The sequence below is a fragment of the Haemaphysalis longicornis genome, unplaced genomic scaffold (assembly GCF_048455015.1).
Source record: "Haemaphysalis longicornis isolate Haplotype H1 unplaced genomic scaffold, Haemaphysalis longicornis Haplotype H1 scaffold_7, whole genome shotgun sequence".
Lineage (NCBI taxonomy): Eukaryota > Metazoa > Arthropoda > Arachnida > Ixodida > Ixodidae > Haemaphysalis > Haemaphysalis longicornis.
Genome location: NW_027526422.1, coordinates 42,664,096 through 42,684,759, shown reverse-complemented (window position 1 = coordinate 42,684,759; position 20,664 = coordinate 42,664,096). Strand labels below are relative to the sequence as shown.

General features: G+C 47.3%; 1 protein-coding gene across 1 annotated transcript; it reads left to right on the top strand.

The window, feature by feature from the left end:
- The first annotated feature begins 227 nt into the window (after positions 1-227).
- On the top strand, positions 228-18,888 carry LOC144145368 (monocarboxylate transporter 9-like). Its single transcript, XM_077676941.1, has 5 exons — positions 228-448; positions 12,480-12,742; positions 15,209-15,352; positions 15,685-16,653; positions 18,051-18,888. The coding sequence occupies exons 2-5, from the start codon at positions 12,520-12,522 to the stop codon at positions 18,185-18,187; spliced, it is 1,473 nt and encodes a 490-aa protein (XP_077533067.1). The 5' UTR covers positions 228-448; positions 12,480-12,519; the 3' UTR covers positions 18,188-18,888.
- The last annotated feature ends 1,776 nt before the right edge of the window (positions 18,889-20,664 follow it).

Below are 20,664 nucleotides of genomic sequence, written 5' to 3'. Positions count from 1 at the left end.
GAACGGGCATTCCTGCTACGCACAAGAGTAGCGCGTGGTCCTTCGGGTTCCGGTTCCCCTGCGGAAGTAGCGCAGGAGGGGAGGGGTTGTCGGCGGCGTATTCGTTTGCGCTTGTCGGATGTGTGCTGCCTGCCTCCTTTACAGAAAGGAGGCGCGGGTGTGGGAGAAAACAAATGTGTCGGAGGCACGTGGGGCGAGGGCTACGAGTTGCGCATCGGGTTGTCTGCCTGCATCCAGTCCTGACCGCGAAATAAAGGGAGCCGAGGGGCTTGTTGGGCAAGCGCGTCAACGCGGTCACCCCCTCCATTTCCGTGTCACTTGGTATTCAGATGCCACCGAAAGCGTGTTGCGGATGTGTATCCAGCTTGCTGATGAGCGGTGATCGTGTGTTTGAACAAGAGCTGCGCCCTCTGAACTTGTGGACTGCTTGTCGGGAGCTCGTAAGCAGGTCAGTCGAGTCAGTCGTTCTTGCAAGAGCAAGAGTGTGTTTCAACCGTTCGTGCCATTGCATGCATTTCGAGTGCTGCGCCCATGAGCGGATGCTGAGTGTCCCCAGTTCCTTTTGGCTGTATACATGGGGGCTCCCCTTGGAACAACGGCTGAGGATGCAATTATACAACACGTACCTGCTGCATAATTTGATCCTAGCGAGCCTAGTTTCAAGTTTGGGACATTCGTGAGGGGAAAGGTGTTTTTGTAACGTTAGGTTTGTGATGGGAGAGGGCGTAGCTGGCTTTCCTCATCATGCAATCTCTACCTCTGTATTGACGTCGGTTCCTCGGGTGGGTTGAAATGCTCCCCCTGCCCCTCCAGTCATGCTGTGTGGGCGGGTTAATGAAAGTCAGAAGACTTCTCCATTCTCATTGAACATAGAGCCCAAGCGTCATTCGTTGATAAATGAACATTCGGGTAGTCCAAAATTGCTGAAAACGAGCCCAAAGTTTTTATTCACAGCAGTGTATTCGGTGGTAACTTATGAATGATCATTATTGTTGACGTCGAACTACTGCAATCTTCAGACCTCAGCTCTTTGCTTTCCTTTTTTTCCCTCTCTTCTTTCTTTGTTTCTTTTCTTCTTTTTCTTACTCGTCTCATTTTTCGCCTGGCGTAGCATGTTAGGCTTTATCTTTAATTTCTTTAATCCACTTTTTAATTATTCCAAGCATTATGCGACTACGTTGTCTCTCTGTCATTCTATTCTTGAAGTTAAGGGGGCACGTCGGCCCACGTTTCTTTACCCCACGAGGCACTCCCCGCTGTTGTCCATCTTTAGGACACTACGCAGCGATTGCTGGCCACGTTTTAGTTTCGACAAGGGCAAGTTCCTCTAACGAGACAGAAGATGGAGATCGGATGTGATCTTAGCAACGCCGGTCATTTGCGATAGCGGTTGAAAATCCTTATTATACACTTTCATGCAAGCATACTTGCTTGCATCTTACTTTACCTCTCTAGCAACACTTCGCACCTTGGATGCTCAGTGCAGAAGCGTTATTAAAGCAAAGCTTTTTATATATCACTGATGGTGTGTGTCGCATCGAAAACGCACTGTAGAAAAGCCAACTTTCTCTGGCAATGTTGATGATAGAGGGTGCACTGAAAGGGGAAAAAACGCTTCCCGGGATTGAAATCGAACCTGGCCAGGGTCACGTCACCCACGTTATGAAGCCGGCGTCTACCATTCGGGCAGGTCGCAGCCCTGTGGATTTCGAAAGGCATGCATGGACGCGCAAAATTAGAGAGAAAAATCACGCACCCCTCCCTCTATCGACGACGATGGTTGAACATGAAGCTTTCTTTATGCGACATCAAAGGGCGAGGGATCAAAGTCAAAGCCACTGTGATCAAAAGTCCAAACTGCGTGCGAGTCAGATTCAAAGCTGAACTATCCAAAGTCCAAACCGTCTCCGAGTGTCAAATTCCGAATTCATACGATCAGGAATACTTCGTGCACGAAAAGCTTCGCGTTTAATCATCGTCGTCATTAGACGGATGTGTGCATGATTTTTCTCCTTTCTTTTGTTCAAGCCATGCCTAGCGGTTGTTTGTTCAGGGCAGGGACATAGTGAATGTGTACAAATTTGGCTACACTGACGTATGGTACGAGGCACACTGGAACCACTTCTCATAGAGAGTTACGGACGAAAACCGTATTCCCTGCACAGCCGTGATGCAATTCGATTGTCGGGCGTATCGACGCGAGACAGATTCTCGAGGTTGTTTAGTTAAATCCCGCTCCCTTTCCTGTAAGTTGCAATGCTGTCGGACTCGATGTTTAGGCGGCGCCTGTTTTCTTGCTACCTGCCATTGATATGAAACACCATTCTTTCACAGCTGGGGATGATGTGCCTGACGGAATGCTGTCAAAGCTCGTCTCCAGAGTAGCAACACTGCTTCCCAGCTGGCAAACGTTCTGCGGGATTTATTCGCACGCACCCTGACATAGAGCAAGGGCCGATTCGAACGAAACTTTGGGTGACTGGGTTCCGGAACGTTTCTGTGTACTGGCAACTGGTCGAACATAGCAAACTACCCGTACAGCCGACGTTACTACAACTCAGATTTGAAAGACCCGTTCAATGAATGGCTGGGGGTCTTCATATTTATTTGTTTTGCACGTCCCAAAGCTTGAGCTGCTTTTGACCGAGTCACATTTCCCGCGGCATCTAGAAGGACGCGATTTCGAGAGAGAGAGAACGCCTTGAATGAAAGCCTAGTAAAGTACGTTGTTGGGCTGGTTGGTCGATCATTATTAACAGATGTATAGCGCAAAAAAGACGAAGGACAAAAAATGCACGAGGACGAAGCGCTAGCGACGCGCTTTAGAGCATTCTTTCGTCTACGTGGTAAGGTTGTTAACATTAAACACGCCTGACACTAAAATGGACGCTCCAAGGCGCCTCCCGGTAACACGCTGTACGTTTGCATTTTATATTTTCTTCTTCTGTGGACCCTACCTATTAACCCAGTCGCTAAGTCAACCCAGATGGATGTTTTGCGGGAGGTCAAAAGCATTAAGCGCGACCTTCTGCAATGATGTGCGCGACGTCTTAGGAACGCTAGAAGGAAGACCCGGAAAGAAAAGAATACGCCAACGTATAACACCGATTTCCTCGTTCACCCTGTCAAGAGACACAACAAAGATGTACGACAGGTCAAGGTAAATCTTATGGACTATCTCAAAGAAAAGTCCAACAACACCTAAGCATCTTTTTATAGGTTGTGAATGGGAAAGCGCGGACGTATTTTTGAAAGAGTGAGCCGCCTTGCATCAATGTCGAGCTGTCGTAGGGCTTTGTAATCTTGCCGCGGGAAACGCCTTGCTCTGCCATCCGCCTTGACGCTTTCATATGGCTTAGATCTGTCTCGTGCGCGTTACGCCGCTGCTCGTTTCTGTCGCCGTGTACAGGGATATTTGACGACGGTGGAGAATGCCGCTGCTTGTCTATTCTCTCGTTCGGACTGGCTACTCCCTAGTTTATACGCTGGTGGTGCCGAACACCTGAGGTTATACGACGAAGCTGAAGAATCACCTTTCTCTCAGGACTACCAGTTTTTGGCTTAAGTCCGCGCAATAGAGCACCTCTTATAATAAAACTCCCCGTGATATGGAACCTTTCCCTACCGAAGGAGCCCTTTTTCTGTTACGGACGCCGGACGTAGGCTTTCTCGCTAAATGGTTCATTTAAGGCTTCCGCCTGAATATCGCAATGCTTATTGTTACCTTCTGGAGGTTTAGTAAGTAATGCTTTATCATAACTTCAATACGTAAGCGGCAACAGCCCATCTCTAGCACTTAATTTTCCCGTACAGAACGATACAGCGATATAATTTTCTTGGATGCTCTCCTGGTGCAATTTGCCTTGTTATGTGCAGCTGACACTTGCCGCGGTGGCTCCGTGGCTGTGGCGAATTCTGGTAAGAGCCAAAGCTCGCAGATACAAACCCAGCTGCGGAGGCCATTTTTCTGGTAAGGGTGACAAAATCATGAGCACATCGCACTCGGTGAAGGTTGATTCCACGCGAAGCGTTTTAGCAACCCACATTAAGCTTACACGGAATTCAGGAGAAAGGAATCAGTGAATTTTATAGGAAAATGGCAAGTTGTACTATCTGGTGATAATTCATATCGGAACAAACCGGCGCATAAAAGTGTGCAAGAAAAGAGGAAGGGACAAACAGAGGGCTGCTCACAACTGAATCTTTATTGGTAGAAAAATAGAAACGCATATGCATAACAGGATTAACCGCCCCTTCTTTCCAACACCACCGCAACCTTCAAGCATTGCGACCAGCTTACGCGAGAAATATTGGAAGCTTTCCATATCTGTAAATCTAAGGAAAAATGCGTCAGCCAAGTGGTTTATTTCATAGCAGAATGCATGAACTAAAAAAAGGAAATTCGGCGCATCCGGGTATTTTTGGTGTCGACCTCAACTGATATTCAAGGTTTTTTTTTGTTTATTTAAGTTGTTTTTAAATTAATATTTCGCTGTGAGCAGGACATTGTTTGCCCTTCCTCTTTTCGTCCACGTTTGTGGCTGCTGGTTTCATCAAAAAGCAAATTTAGTTTATTTTAAGCCTTGAGGGCCCTCATCTCTAATAAAAATTTAAGCACGCACTTCTAATTCGACTCTATTGGTCTTGGAAATTGCGCCTTTTTGTGACTAATCCACTCAAAACACATATAAAATATTGAGGTGTATATAAGCTTAAAGTCTACGTCATGCTTTTATCTTCAAAATGGTGCATATTATTATTCAAATGATGAGACGCGTAGGCTTGACGTCCAAATGATGTTTTGAAAGGGCCGCGACTTTAGTGTTGACCTCGCGCTAATAATACACAAACCGGGACCTTCGTTATCCAACGCCTCGCCCTACAGAACGCCGACGGACAATAGAAATACATGGAACCCTAAAAAAATTGTTTTCGTTTGTGGACTAGAACAATACATGGAGCCCTAGCCATGTAAGTTTCTCTTAAAACGCCAGTGTGCTAAAATTTAGGCGCGTTTAAGATCCCCCGGTGGACAAAATTAATCCGGAGCCCTCCACTACCTACGGCGCGCATCATAGCCCCGGTGTATCTTCGGCGCATAAATATCCGGAATAAAAAAAAACAATAATATTCTCAACTGACACTTTGCCAGCGCATTCGGACGTTACGTATTCGTGATATGTTTGCGCTGTTTTCTACAATGGAGCCATTGTGACACCCGAGGTGCCCACTGCGATTCCCACATAAAAACAGCATATCTTGTTTGCTGACCTTCCGTTCTGATTGGCGTTACACCCATCGCTTTGAGCTGCCATACACGCCCCTAAACCTTCGCAGGGCAATAAATCTTCGAGACGCATATATTTTTTGCGGGGTGCTCCTCTTTTGTTTTGGCTGTGATAGCCGCTGCGCAGCCCTCGCTGGGCAATAAATCTTTGAGCGTACGTGACAGCGCGCGTCAACTGCAATGTCCACATTTTCCCACATTATTGCCCATACGGTCCCTGGAGGAGTTGTCGCCTGTCAGGTAATGTGCAACCGCCGGGAAGTCATGCCTCTATTTTGCAGTCTGTTTCCTGTGCGTGGGGGTCCGAACAGTTTTTTTAGGCGGCACTGGCAGCTTTAAAGGTATTTGGGGGCAACGCTCCACCGAAGGTGTATGTTGCTATTTTACACTGCTAATGCTGTGCGGGTCTTTACGTTTTTGAATGAGTGTTAAGTTTAGCAGAGAAAACGAGGGCGGCGAACCATTCCTAATGCTACCTGCTACTCAACTAAGACAGCCTTAGGTCTTCAAAGCTATGCCCACATCGCAGCAGCAATTTTCTTTCTTGGGAGCAATATAAACAGTCTCTACTCCATGCTGAGATTACTAAATGTGTGAGCACATATGCTTATTTGAATACAAAACGCCAATTTCATCATCAGCCGGAACATACGTTGCAGGACGGTGCCACCTCTCCGGTAGTTGCAATCGCGGGTTGCAGTAGTTGCAATCGCAGGGCTTTCGCCTCGGTGCTTGGTTCCGAGTTCCCCATTCTTACTTTTACACTGAAGTCAACTCTCCATTGCCATTCGGTAGGCCCTGTTGCCAGTCATCGGAATCCCGAATTCCGGAGCAAGAACTCCTTATTTTTTCCAGTTTGACCTAGGGTGCCCACTGCACAAGTCGTTTTCGAAGTATTTAATGATCGTTTCGTACGCCTAGGTGTTACACGCATTGTTTCCGTAGCTTTTCGGCCTTGATTTCCTTCAAGGCTTTTCCAAACTAAATAAAACTTTTAACCATGCCCTCCAGACAGAAAACTGAATCAAGAACCTAAACTTCCTTTTAAGCCGTAGGGCAATCTCTCCCAATTAAAAAAAAAAAAAACTGTTCGGGCAGAACATGCTCTCAGAGGAACCTAAGTGTCGCGTAAATATTTTTGGTGTTGACCGAAACGTTGCGGGGTTGCGGAGGGACCTTTGTTTACGTCAGATTGAATGCTCACTCATTTGCCCATGATCCCAAGTTGAAAAAATGTAAGAAGTTTAACCCTGGTATTCCGAATCCTTTTTCCACTCGAGCCTCTAGTGGAGGAGATCCTTGAAATCGATTTCCCCATGCATAAGCATGGCTGAATCCTCCCCTCAGCCGAGTGGAGGGAGTAAATTGAGTGCAGGAGGAATTCAGAATACGACCCTAAGGCACAGAAGCTTCGCTTGGGTGCATCGGAGAGAAGGGCTACGGAATAAATTAGGCCACCCAGGGATCTTTAATGTGCGTGAAAATTTGGACACACGGGGGCTGTTGTTTCTTGCACCAACAGAAAAGCAGCCATCGCAGCAGAAATCGAGCCAACGCGATCCCAAACTATTTGCGGTGTATTAGCAGCTTTACGTACACGAAGGTGACTGAAGAATAAGTCAGACTCTCGAAGATTCTGGCTTTCATTGACGTGAAAGCGCTAGCCGCGACGGGTACAGCGGGTTTTATTGTTGAGAGAGAGGCGGTGAAGTTTGTTGTCGTTCACTAAATGTGGAGCACGTGAAGCACAGCCGAAAGTTTGTGACGTCTTAGTTCGGGGCTGTGACGTCTTCGTTACGTAGTGGACTCGATGCTAGCGATGCCATTCTGAATCTGGGTCGCGTTTTGGCTGGACTTGTTCCTCGTCCAACTGAGCTCTTGGTTCCAAGTGATGCTCAGTATTCGTTGGTCGTACATTTCGAACCATGTCCCTCATTTGATTGATTGTAAGGCTTAACGCGCCGACGCAACACAGGCGATGAGGCTCGCCGTAGTAGAGGGATTCGGATTAATTTTGACCACCTGGGGACCTTTAACGTGCGCCCAAATCTCGTACACACGGGCGCTTTTGCTTTTCACCTCCATGAGAAAAGCGGCTGCCGCGGCCGGGAATCGAACCCGCGTCCTAGTGCTCGGCAGCGCAACGCCTTAGCCACTGAGCCACCGCGGTGGATAACCATGGCCCTCGGCCGCGTGAGCAAATTGTTGACGATGACGCTCGGTGTCAAGCGCTTGTATTTCTCGTGCCTGCTCTGCATTGAGGCCTTCCCTGCAGCGTGTCTGCCTGGCTGCTGTAGAATATGCGCTCCGTGTTTTCGGAGTTTATTTTTGGTAAAATTCGGAGGCCGCCTGGGGAGTTGATTATTTATCAAAAATTTGGAGTTCATAGAACTTCTTTTAAATTCCCAAATTCGCCAAAATTCCTGGCTCAATCTCGCCACATGTATTTGTGATATATAATAACCTTACCTGAAATCAAACCAGAACGCAAGCCCAAGGAACACACGAAGCGCATATTGATTTTCAGGGAAGTTTGAAGGCTGAAATACACGTGCACACAAGAAGGAATTAAGGAATACAATACATGAACCTTCGTGAGTATTAAATAAAAAGCTAGTTCCAACAGGCACAAGCATACTTCCCGAGGTCTCTGTCGTTGGGGCAAGCGCACTACTTTCTATTGATTCTCTCAGAATTGCAAATGCCATTTTAACCTTTTGGCTGTAAACAGGAAGACAAAGCAGCCTCACGTGGGAAGCAAGAAAGCGCTGGCCAGTGAGAAGTCTCCAGAGGACTAGGGTTGACAAGTGTTAGCTATTTCGCCAGCTAGCAAAATAAATAGTGAGCTGGCAAACGTCATCAGTTTTAAGAAACACTTACTTGAAAACCGGAGCATAGGTTTAGAAAGCGACGGGCAGCTGAAGCTTCCCAATCCGATATATAGTTGGAATACTGTACCATAACAGGGGAGCTAAGATAGCCATATTTTCTTACGTGTGCCGGTCTTAAGAGACGGCAAAGAAGGAGCCCCTCCAGTATAAGTGAGAACGACCAGAGGCCCCAATAACTGGCCGGACATCCTAATCACCATGACGTCGGATAAATCGGATAAATTTAAATTGTCAAAAACTTTTCCAGGGAGTCTCGAATTTTTTTCGAGTTAATAAAAAAATGCCTGCGGCTTAACTCAGTTAACCCTGTGTAAGCAAAGCAAAAGCTTGCTTTATCCTGGTTAAGTCTTGGTTTCACTTGGTTAACCTTTGATTTACCTGTAATTATTATATTATTCCTCCAAAGTCTGCCTTTGTCTGCAGTTGTGCTCCCGCTTCCGACGTTTTGGGAGCAGAACGGCTCGCTCTTTTTTTAGACTTCGACGTTATCTTGGCGCGCTTGGCATTCCGGAGCTTATCCAGTGAAGCAGCTCGGAGGGCGATATCCACGGGGTGACCAGACGCTGCTTGCGCACGACGGCTAAAGGGCCCATCTCCCCGCGAGGGGGACTCGAGTAAATGCGTCGCATAGGGGGTGGGTGTATTGCGTTAACGTTTAGTGTTTGGGGAGTTGGTGGTAGTGAATGCGTTGTATCAGCAGCTTCTTGACGTAGCCTGAATGAGTCAAGGATATAAGGCGCGTTCGTAGCCTTTCATTCTGTGTCGGTTTTGTGGCGCAGTGGGAAGAGCACCATGTACCTCGCGTTCCGCCCACAGGTAGTGAATGCGTTGTATCAGCAGCTTCTTGACGTAGTTTGAATGAGTCAAGGATATAAGGCGCGTTCGTAGCCTTCTATTCTGTGTCGGCTTTGTGGCGCAGTGGGTAGAGCACCATGTACCTTGCGTTCCGCCCGCAGGGTCGTGGGATCGAAACCAGGCGCCGGTAAGTATTATTTTTTAAATGCAGAGCATTTCTTTAACTCACGATGTCACCCGGCGTTGGCGTGCCTCAGCGTCCGCAACAGCCGTTCCAGGTGCGCCCTCTCCCCCACTCCTCCTCGCCTGCTCTCCGCTGCTCCTAGCGTGTTCTCTGCGCGCTCGGATCGGCGTTCAGCAACAGGTGGGGCGCGCATGCGTCGTAGTTTGGCGCGGGAGCAACAACAGTTGGGACGTGGTCGTGATGTAGTCGTGACGTGGTCGTGGCGCGGTCGTGCCGTGATGGGGCGGTTCTCGGCGTTCGCTCTCGCTGTCAATTTCTTTCGAACCAGATAAAATAGGGTATGTGCGCCCCCCGAAAATGCTCTGCATTTGACCGTGCCCCTCGCGAGGGGGATGTTTTTTTTATATAGTGTAGGGGGAGGGGTGCGGACCTGTTGTTGAGAGCGAGGAGGGTAGCGTGATGCGGGAGAGGATGAGTGGGGGAGAGGGTGCACCTGGAACGGCTGTTGCGGACGCCGAGGCACGCCAACGCCGGGTGACATCGTGAGTTAAAGAAATGCTCTGCATTTAAAAGCCTCCCGCCCCCTCCCAACGTTCGGAGGAGACGACCCGCTTCGCTCTCATACATGACTAGGCTGGCACTGACTATCCGAGCGCGGTGCTCCTGAGCCAGGCGCCCGGCGAGTAACGGCGTTAGGCGGTTACCCAGCCGCAAAGAGCGCATGCGCGAAGCCGGCGGGCGAGGCGGTGGGAGCTAGCGCACGCGGGGGCAGAGGAGATTGGCGCGGAGGGTAACGTGATACGTAGCCAAGGCTAAGACGCGCTTGCGCTCAAATGAAGGTAAAATTGCTGGCGATGGCGAAACTCGGCTCGACTAGGTTAGTAAAGCTTTGCTTTAAAACGCGGAACCCGAATAAAACACACTGATTTCGGCGCACGTTAAGGACCCCAAGGTGGCCAAAATTAATCCGGAGCCCTCCACTACGGCGCGCCTCGTCGCTTGTGTAGAGTCCGTGCGTTAAACCCTGCAATCAATCAATTATAACACCGTGTCTCCTCTTTCGGTCTACCACGGTTGCTAGCAGCCGCGACCCTTTGTGCCTCCATCAATTTATTTCTTTTGCAACCGACACCTTATGTCCCTCCGAGTTTCTGCGTCTTCGTTCTTTATCACTTAGTGGTTAGTGGGGTGAACAACAGAACGCGGTAGCCCTTGACACCATCGCGTACACCAGCAGAGGACATTTATATTGTGGCGCAACAGTTTCTGCATGAATAAAACTTTTGTGATTAACCCGCGCCGCATTGACCAAGATATGCGTAATGGCGAGACGTGAATCGAATATGGCGTACTGGTCATACGGACTAGACGGCTTGATTCTTGGTATCGGGAGTTCACTCCTGAATACAAAACAGAATTACGAGCGCGTTAAATTCTCCTTACCCCCATTCCGCTGCAGCGTAAGCTATTACTTGACCTTCGTCCAACATGGCGTGTTCCGTATTCAATGTGAGGTTTCACAACTGAAAGAAACCAGCAATTTGTTTCAATCGAAAGTCTGACCTTCTCATTGCCCTTTCAGCGTTGATTCGATGCCGAAAGATGCCTTAAGTACAGAGGAATCACTAACCAAACGTAAGGCAAACAGCGACTGCAGACGATGTTTGCGCTTCAATAAAAAAGCGAACACGCGAGCAATCGAGCCGAGCGAGGAGCAAGCGAGGCAGCGGTGATGTATAGCGGTATAGAAACAACCGAATACAGCGCCATTATGTACCGAGGAGTTTGGTCAGTTTCGGTGAAATCAGTCGTGCTTTCCCGAACTCCCACATCTTTTGTAGCTCCGGATCACTAAGCAAAATGTTCCTGCATGGGACCCGTGATCAGTGTTGACGCTTTGTTGAAAAAAAAAATTTGCGGAGCTTGCGCTAGGTCAAGCAAGGCTTCAATCATATCGGAGCTGAAGGATTTCTTTTTATGTAAGAACTGAAGGACGCACCACCACGCATTTCCTTAGGTTAGAAATTGCTTATTTAAATGTTTTCTCGTCGCTTTACATTGCGGTGGTAGTAGTAATCATCATATCCATCGATATCGTCGTCTTCCTCATGCATGACTGGTGGGCCCGGATCGTTTTGTCCGCAGGCTTTCACATTTCTCCCAAAGGGGAACGCAGCAGCACAACCTAGAACCGGCGGTAACCGGATTCTCGAACTGGGCGTCTGTAGGCTGTCCTGTACTCCCCCTTGTGGTGCGGACGCAGACGAACTGTTTTCTCGGTATTTCTTGCGAGTGCCACGCGCAAACCGGACGCTCCTCGTAAAACGCGTGCTGAAGATCGCGGTGAACGGCGGGAGTAACTACAGCACGGGGTTTACTGGTGATGCCTTACACCACACACATAACGGCCAGCAACAACAGCTTCGCTGTTGAAACACATTGTCTTTTTGAGGTCCGGAGAATGTTGGCGTAGAACCAACCGTTCTTACGTAGCTCGCAGGCTTTCTCGAAAACGGTATCACCGCCCCTAGTATGGACGAGTAGTGCCATCCAGCGGCAGCCACGAAAGACGCCTCGCACGCCAGACGTTTTAACTACTTCCGGTGCAAGATATGTGGAGGCAGCACCTCGCTTCACGTTCTCGCTATTTTCTACCTCATTTTAAAAATAAATACGCATAAGATTGGTATGTCCGGGTTCTCGCTGAGCTAATCTATCAATCTAGAGCAACTTGTACTTTGACTTCAGTGCACCTCGAACTTCAGTGTTCTTTGACTTTCGGGTCGCTAGCTGATTAATAGTCAATGCTTTTATCTCGCCCGCCTACGTTCGCACGGGTACTCACAGTATGCAAGGAACCTTTTCTGGAATGGCTGTGCTATCCTCAATGGTTGCATACCCTTCATCACGTACATGCAGACGGAGAATCAAAATTGGTCGTAGACTGTTTTTTTTTTCGAACCGGCTGCAGGCAATGACCGTAAATTTAACTGTGAGTGAGGACTTCGGCGTCAAACTATCTCGGCAAGGTGAAATTACCCTTAGGGGTAATTTCATTCCTAAGGGTAAATCACCCTACACTTAAACAACAGAAGAAATTGTGTGGTTAGATGGAGTGCGCCAAGTTTCACGAAAGCTGTTCCTCTTGTAGGATGGTGTGGCTCCCGCTGAAGGCTACAACAAAATGAAGGATTCCAGCAGAAGCTCATTTTTAAATCTCGTCCCGACCGCCTTAACCTCTACTGCTAAAGCAAGGGGCCTCCTCTTGGTTCAAAGGGCAGAATTTTTGAGTAACGGCAGAAAATTTTCTTTGCACTCGCAGACACCGAAACTTCCAAGACTGTTGACGGTCCTGGGGACTCATGGCGAGGAGCGAGGCGTCCCTCAAGGCCGACCCGTTCTTCGGGGTGGACTCGACCTGGAGCTGGGTGACGGTGGCCTTCCTGAGCTGGGTGCTGTGCTTAGGCATGATGGGTCAGCACAGCGTGGGCGTTCTCTTCTACGGCATCGTCGACACCTTTGGCGCCACAAGACAGCAAGCATCGTGGCCCCTCGTTCTCAGTGGGAGCCTCCTAAACCTTGGAGGTTCGTGGAACATCCGCAACAGAAGCAGAAGTGTCGCGGAGGATTGGATGGAACGACTTCGCATACAGCTTAGCCACACTGCTCTCTTATCCTTCATCTTCCTACATGTGTTTGCATATCAATTTCAGATTGCAGGAACTTAGAGCTGCCCTGATTTTGCGCGTCGCTCGTCACCTAGTGCAATTTGCACTGAACCCTAGTTTTAACACAGTGAACGGGACGGCAAAAATGTTTGGTGTGAGCGGTAATTCGATAGACGCGACTGCTTCCCAGGAGCTCAGAAAGCATGACAACTCTGTAGAAGTGTTAAGTGCAAGATGTGCAGTGAAGCAACCTTTATTTGGGAAAAATCAGGCAGTAAGGTGGATCTGTCATGTGTTTATCACCCGCGCGAGGACAGCCTGCTGCTGTTTGCTCAGAAACAGAATGAAGGGGCCACGAGCGCATTCGACCTTACAGACGGAGGCTATTCTACGTCTGCGACTTACCGGCGTTTGTTTATAAGTCTCTTCTTCACTTTATCCCGTGTTTCACGCTGTTTAGTTCCAAGATGTACGAACTTGCCCAACTGCAAACCCGACTTACCAGCTACTTCCCCGCTGTTAAACCGTAACATTACACGCGTGAATTGCGTGGGCGATTGAAGCCTCCCAAATTAATAAATCATCGGAATTGTTTGTGTGCTTGATACTGAGGGTCACAACTTTTCAAAGAAAAATATAACAATTTTGCGCCGATAACGAGATAAACGGCTAAGGTCAGATGAAGTAATAAAATCAACGTTAATTAGAGGCGAACGCTATATGGGCGGCTTTGCGAGCTATATACAGTGATGCTGTGCCACCTGTTGAGTTTCTCCGCAACGGAGCGATAGCCTTTGAAGTCGAATTAATTATCCATAACTCCTTCGACTTCAAAAACTATTGCGCCCACTGAATTCTGTAGCGGCAGTGAAGGTTCAGGTGACCTCAACTAGTACCACTCTTCTCTTTTGCGTCGCACGAAGCATGAACGAAGGTCAGTGCTGCGGAATTACGCGTAATAAGGTGAATACATTCTGAGACGCCTTGTTATGTCTTCCTAAGTTTTGCGTCTCGAAGCTTTGCGTTTTTTCGCGCGGCGCTGAGCCAGTCTACGGACTGAAAGCTGTTTTAAAGCGAAACTTTCTATGCCTCACTGATGGCGTCGTTCGTCCGAGTAAAACGCACTGCGGGAAGGCCAACTTTACACAACGAGTTTCACAGACGATGCTGACAATAAACGAAGGCACGTCAAATGCCTCACAAAAAAAAAAAACGCTCCCCGTTGTCGGAGTCAAATCTGGGTCCATCCAGTTATGAGGCCGATGTATTTTCGATTTCGCCATTCCGACACGGTAAAAGCAGTTTGGATTTTGGACTTTGACTTTGACTCAAGTGGCGTGGGAGAAAGCTCTGCGTTTTAACCCTCTTTATCTTAAGAAAGGGGTTTTGATGTTTTAGCTTCTAGCCCAAGTATGTCAAAGAACTTTTGGTACGTAATATAAGGGTGCTGCAAGCGGCTAATTTAAAATCCGTCTTTTTAAACATTAGTCCGTGAGCGACGAAAACAACGTTTCCTGTCTAACAGAATTGGATCAAGATTTCAGCTGCGCACATTTTTTCATAAAGCTAAACTTTATGTAGTCGTAATGGTCTCCTTAGATGAGAATTCACTGACAATGACAGTGCAAAACGCTCACAAGGCTGGCTGGCAGTGTACTTTCCTCTCGCAATACACGATAAAAACAGAGTGCGTAAACAAACTAGTTCTCGTTAGGCAAGTCCAGAATTCGTGTCCACCTTTTAAGTCTTCTTGTTTGAGTAGGATTTGTAAATCCCGCTTTTTGCCCCAGTTCTAGAGCTGCTTCATACGTCACTCGGCCACGTTGCAGTCGATCGAACTGACTGGTCATTCACTTTGGTTGTGGGTACGCGTACACTCGGGTATTTAGAAGGTTACTCATTTCCCCTATTGTTGTTGTTGTTGGTGGTGGTTAACGGGCAGATCTAACTTGCAGGGTGTGCCAGCAATCGCTCCATCCCGTCAGCAGCTTTTAAAATTATTCGTGGCAAATCACCAAGATATGTAACGGCTTGCATCTTCGAAAAATAAAGTGATCCTCCCCAAAAAGAAGGCTCTTATATTGCGCTACTGTAATAAGTTATTGACTGCAATGTTATGCGGTGACTTCTGTTTTAAACTGCATGAAGCCATTAAACTACAGAAATATATAGGTGCAAGAATGTGAAGCCGGTGGAACACGTGCTACTCGTGTGAAACACGCGAATACGTTTAATTAGCCAGGAGTTCATACGGTGTCTAATCATGGCTCTTATACTGTGGACAGTGGAGCATGATGCGTGCTGTCCGGGGAGAATATAAGTGGACTGCTGTAATGGGGCGTAAACACAATTTATTGCTAGTCACGTTCTCCTTTCCTTGCAGGCCCCGTCATAGGACTTCTGTGCAGGCGTTTCTCCTGCCGGTCTGTCTTGTTTGTCTCAACTTTCGTCTTGGCCGCATCCACGGGTGTCTGTTGGTTCGCTAACAATATCCTGTTTCTAACTGTGGTGTACGGCATCATACACGGTAAGTTCAAACTCTGCCTGAACTGCGAGGGAATTTGTTGTGAATGGAGGCGAGATGAACTGATGTATCCAGGAAAGATCTGGATGGGCACATTTTTATCCCACTTGAAACTACTATGCATACAACGCAAAAATATATTTTGAGAAGCTAAGATGAATATCTGTACTCTACCTTAATTTAAATAGCGGTAACTTTTTCACTACACGCCCAACACTACATGAGTTCAGTAAGAGCTAGCTGCAGAATCCGAGTCACTGCTTTTAGCTACACTGATGTCTACCCTTCTTGATTGATACGCGCGCTATTCAAATTCCTCTTTTATGGTGTCGCAGGGCTGGCAGTGTCGGGCACGTTCGTCAGTGTCAACATCCTTGCGCCGCAACACTTCGAGAAACTTCAAACGACAGCGTGCAGCATCGTCTTTACTGCTAGCGGATTAAGCTTGCTCTGTGCACCCGCCCTAGCTGAGTTCTTGCGAGCAACCTACGGTGTCCGTGGCACTTTCCTCCTCCTCGGTGGAGTCATCCTCAACGCCTTTCCAGCGGTCATTGTAATCAGAAGCCCCGCCTGGATGCAGCGACCTGCGAAGTGTCCTACCACCAAGAAACTCGAATTATACCAGAAAACCGCAGTCATTCCAAATGGTCATCATCTTCACACAGCCGGCGGGGCAAGCAATGGCACTTCCAAAGAAGCCGGAATAGACTTAGGATGCACGCCTGAAGTAGCCACGGCGAAACCTACTGTTATATTGTGCCCGAAAAATCTGCAGATCTCTAAGATACCCAGTACACAATCAACACGATTAAACAAGACTAGTGAACCCAGCTTAAGGGCCATCGTTAGACAGTTTGCGACGGTAGCGTTTGCCGTGGATGCCTTAACGTTTTCGGTGATGATACTCGTGCTGGTAACATTTAAGCTTATATCAGTGGACATCGCCGTAGACAGAGGTGTCACGCCATCAAGGGCCGTCTTCCTTTCGAACGCTTTTGGGGCCAGCGACCTTGTTTTCAGGTTTGCGAGCGGGATGGTCATTGACTCTGGACTATTGACACTAGAAACTGTGATGCTTTCCGGGTTCTTTCTCCAAGCGTTGGCGCTGGAACTCTTTGCGTGGTGGGGAACTTTCCCCGTGATGCTGGTGTCTTCAGCGCTTATAGGCATCAGCAACGGATCTAGAATCTTTCTTCGAGCCCCCACGCTGGTACGTGATTTCGGAATGCAGTCCCTGCCCGTCACAATGGGCGGGATGGCCTTCTGCATTGGCATGGTGGGGTTGACGTCACCGTTTTTGGTCGGTACGTGTTTTTTCTACACTCCTTTCTCATTGGGCTATTTTTGTTCGTCCTATGATAACTCAACAGTTGAACGAATTTTTTCCAGGGGATGAAGATAAGGAAAGAAAAGTTCAAGGGCAGCTTAATAAGCTTCAGTGCCTGCAAGGAACATGTCATTAAAAACCCGTTGTTTCTTTAAGTACTGAAGCTGAAAAGCGGCGCAGTATTTCGATGCCCGTAGAAAAGAGCACCAAACAAAGTAAAGCGTTCCGTTTCGGTAAAGTGCCCGTGTATTTAAGGACAACGAGTTTCGCGGCACAATGGAAACTGAGCGGGGTGTGACCCGATGGGCTCACTAATCGGGGGACCACGGCAGAGAGCGCGTGGGTAGGAAGTGACCACGTCTCACAGCAGTTACCGAAGACAGCCTTGGCGCCATTTTTTGGTGGGTCGTCGCTTTGGAGCGCGTCTCCGGCGGTCAGCTCACATTCTTACCCTTTCGCCATGCTCACATCCTCCGCCTTCCTCCTTGCGCTCTTGCCGCTAACACCGTCATTAATTCTCCGTGGTGCTTCGGGTTCGCTCAGTTCATCTTGGACTGTGCTCCTTGTGTACCACCTTCGTTCGTTTGTGATGCCGCTCAACCGATGGAGCGTGCCCTTAAGGGTCGTGCTTTCAAGTCGGTCAGTGAATGTCTACCCGATTACAAGTAATTGATGGGGCATTCAGTCCTCGGCTGCTAGGCAGTCATAACATTTCTTTTCCTTAATGTTGCATCAGGGCATACTCGTCAAAATTCCCCGAAGCGTTGCTGCTTACACTACGCTAAAGCAGCCTTTAGCGGTGCATGCGGACAACCTACAAGTATTAGGTTCGGAATCTACTCGATTTAAAACTTCTCCGGTCACATTTATATAACGCTTTCGTAACTGTTTGTATTTGGTCACACTTACATACTGTCTACGCCTGTGCAATGGGATAAGAATTTCATTGCCCATCAATCATTGAACGACTTCGTTTAAATAAACATGTACACGCAAACGATATTCCGTAAGATTAGCTGTGCTGCGCTGTTGCAATGTGTGCGTACGAAACAGAATTAACGCCCGCTAAAGCATTCTCGTTTGTCTTTTCTTTTTGTAAATAGCATTTGTTCTCCTGAGGCATTTGTAATTAAGGCTTGTTACTTTGACCATGTCAAGGGTTGCCCTATACCCTCGTTAAACTTTGCTGCAGCTGCTTTAAAGCCTGAAACCGCTGTAAACACAATGACACGGAAGACGCAGGATGGGAAAATTGCTGTTGTGTTTATCGTGCTTTACTGTTTAGAAGAGTATACACCAACGCGTCCAGCAATGTGGTCTACTGAAGTTTGCTGTAGTTTCAACACAATGCAACGTTTGGTCGTTTCATTCCAGGTTACTACCGCGATCACCACGGCTCCTACGAAGGACTTCTTCACGTTTTGGCAACCGTGAACTCGGTGCTCGCTGTCATCTGGACCGTCAAGATGGTGCTTACAAAGAGAAAGCAGTCATCCTTCAAAGTTAATTAAACAAAGAGGTCACGAATTTCTTTCATGAGCGTCTTTATAAGACGTTCCGACATGCGCCGCGCATGCGTCTTGCACGAATTTTCAGTGCAATACACACAGCATGGTAACGATAACAATGCGACGTCTTCGCGAATATCTGCCAATGGTATGTACTCAAGGCCAGCGGACATACACTAACATCTGCTTGCTTGTAGCCTCCTTCTTAAAGGAAACCCAGAAAAACCAAGTGAAACCAAACAAATGCTCATTTTTCTCTAATAAATTCCCGTTGTTCAAAACATTCATGTTTGACATTTTTATAAATGTGTGCTGGTTTCTGCGAAAAGTAGCACCACAATGTGGCTAGAGACACTGAAGGTGCAGTAACAAGGTGTGTAACCTGGTGTTGATCGCGACCTTTTGGTTCCACGTCAATCCCCCGAGTGGCCCATGCAAGGAATTCCCAACAACAATTACAAAAAACTTTTGTTCCACCGCTAACGACGTGCGCGGCGGTGGCATGGGGCTAACAAGCTCAGTTCGAACTCCAAAGGCCCCAGTTCAAATCCCATGAGAACTCAAATGTTCTTTCACTTGCTCTTCGCAGCGTCTAGTGTTTTCTGTATACTGGACAACAACAATTAACAACTACGACGACTAAGGTTTTCCGCAGAATAGGGTACTTAAGGTTCTCGCGTTAAAATTCCTCACGGCTTTCCATTCTTCCATTCATATTCGGCATCTTTCAATCAATTTCTGGATGTTTGAGCAATGATACCAAACAAGATTGCAACCTCAGTTTATCGGGAAGCAACTGGCAAAACCAATACCTGCATTTTAAGAGCAGCCGCGTTAAACAGTGTAAACTCAGAATGCCATAGACTCAGTCTCATCGTTTCAGGCGGATTTATTCCGACCTGGTTCATTCCGCTTCTTTGTCAACAAGTAAGCAATGACATCACGTGACAGCAACACATTTGAGGCCTGTTACCAATGGTGCTATAATAATGAATGTGAAAGACAGGGCTGCCGACACCCAATAAAGCACTTGAAATTCGAATCCGTGAACACTACCTCGAACCTCATCTTAACGTATTCAGCTTCTTCCCACAGATGTAAACAGAACACGAAACCCGGCAATGTTCTACAGATCTGATACTAACTCAAGAAACGAATTATTTGTGGTCCCCCCCTCCCCTGTTTGTTTGATTTTTTTAAGTGGTGCCCGCATTTTCATCATTCAGTTTGTAACCTGTTGTACTGCATGTTCTCTATGTTATGCTAGAGTCAAAGACCGCAATCTGCTTCGTATTGTCCGCGCTTACGCTTTGGTTTCTTCAGCCAATTATCAATCCCTACTACATAGTAATTTGTTACACGCAATAATTTGATATCAGTTCTTATGTTCACAAACAGCCTTGTTCGCTATCATGCTCTAATTCAGTATTTGTTGTTATATATCATGTTTTCTTATGTCTACTTAATGCGAATTTTTGGAAACATTGTAATGTTCATGTGCCGAAAATTTCTACACGGCATGCATATGTCCTGTAACCCACGCCACGCACTGGATAATGGGCCTCACTCAAGTTGTCTTTTGCGATGTTTAAACCAAGAATCTATCTAGATCATCTTCTAGGAAATAAAGTGAATTTATTTCAATTATATAGCGAATATAAAAAACTCTAAATAATTCTTTTACCGTTGTGCGTAATTCTTGTTCAATTAAATGCTTCGTTTACTGTTTTATTCTTCCAATTGTGTCCTCCCATGTGTTGCGCAACGCGTTATATTGCATTTGCCGCTATCTGTTGTTAAATGTTTATGCCTACTATCCGCTCATATTTTGTAACAACTCCGGCTTTATTAGCCGCAAAATGGGTGACAGTATTCATTAATGCAAAACAGATCCGGTCCGATTTTTTTCCCTACCGTCGTGTCTGATTTAGATCGGTAGTAAATACTCGCAGATTGCAGGTAGCCTTCCTAGTTGCTGCCACTGCCATTCGCAACAGAAGGACGTCAAGATGCACAGGACTGCTCAATGAATTTTCAAGGACTGGGGGGGGGGGGGGTTGAAAGGACACAGTGCGTTGAGGCTACGTGAATTCGATATCTGCTTCCATCACGACAAGGCAATTTGAATACCCCTGCCGAAAAACAAAGAGAACGATCGTAAGGGTTATGTAAAAGGCCCCCTGGGAATTGTGTGTTAACTTTCACGTTTCCAAATGTGCGTTTGCCATTGTTTTCTCTTTTTTAACGAGTGTTGGAGGAATAAATGACTGTACGGGTTCCAGTCCGCCGCTGACAGCCACCCGCAGAGGCCAGGTCTTTCTTGTGGGCGGATATATTTCACTTCTGTATTGCGGCTCCGCCTTTCTTTCTTTCTTTCTTTCTTTATTTCTTTCTTTCTTTCTTTCTTCCTCCCCCTGCCCCTTTTCTGTAACATGTATTTTGGCCTGCTGCGTGTGTGCATGTGTAGTGCGTGTAAGTGT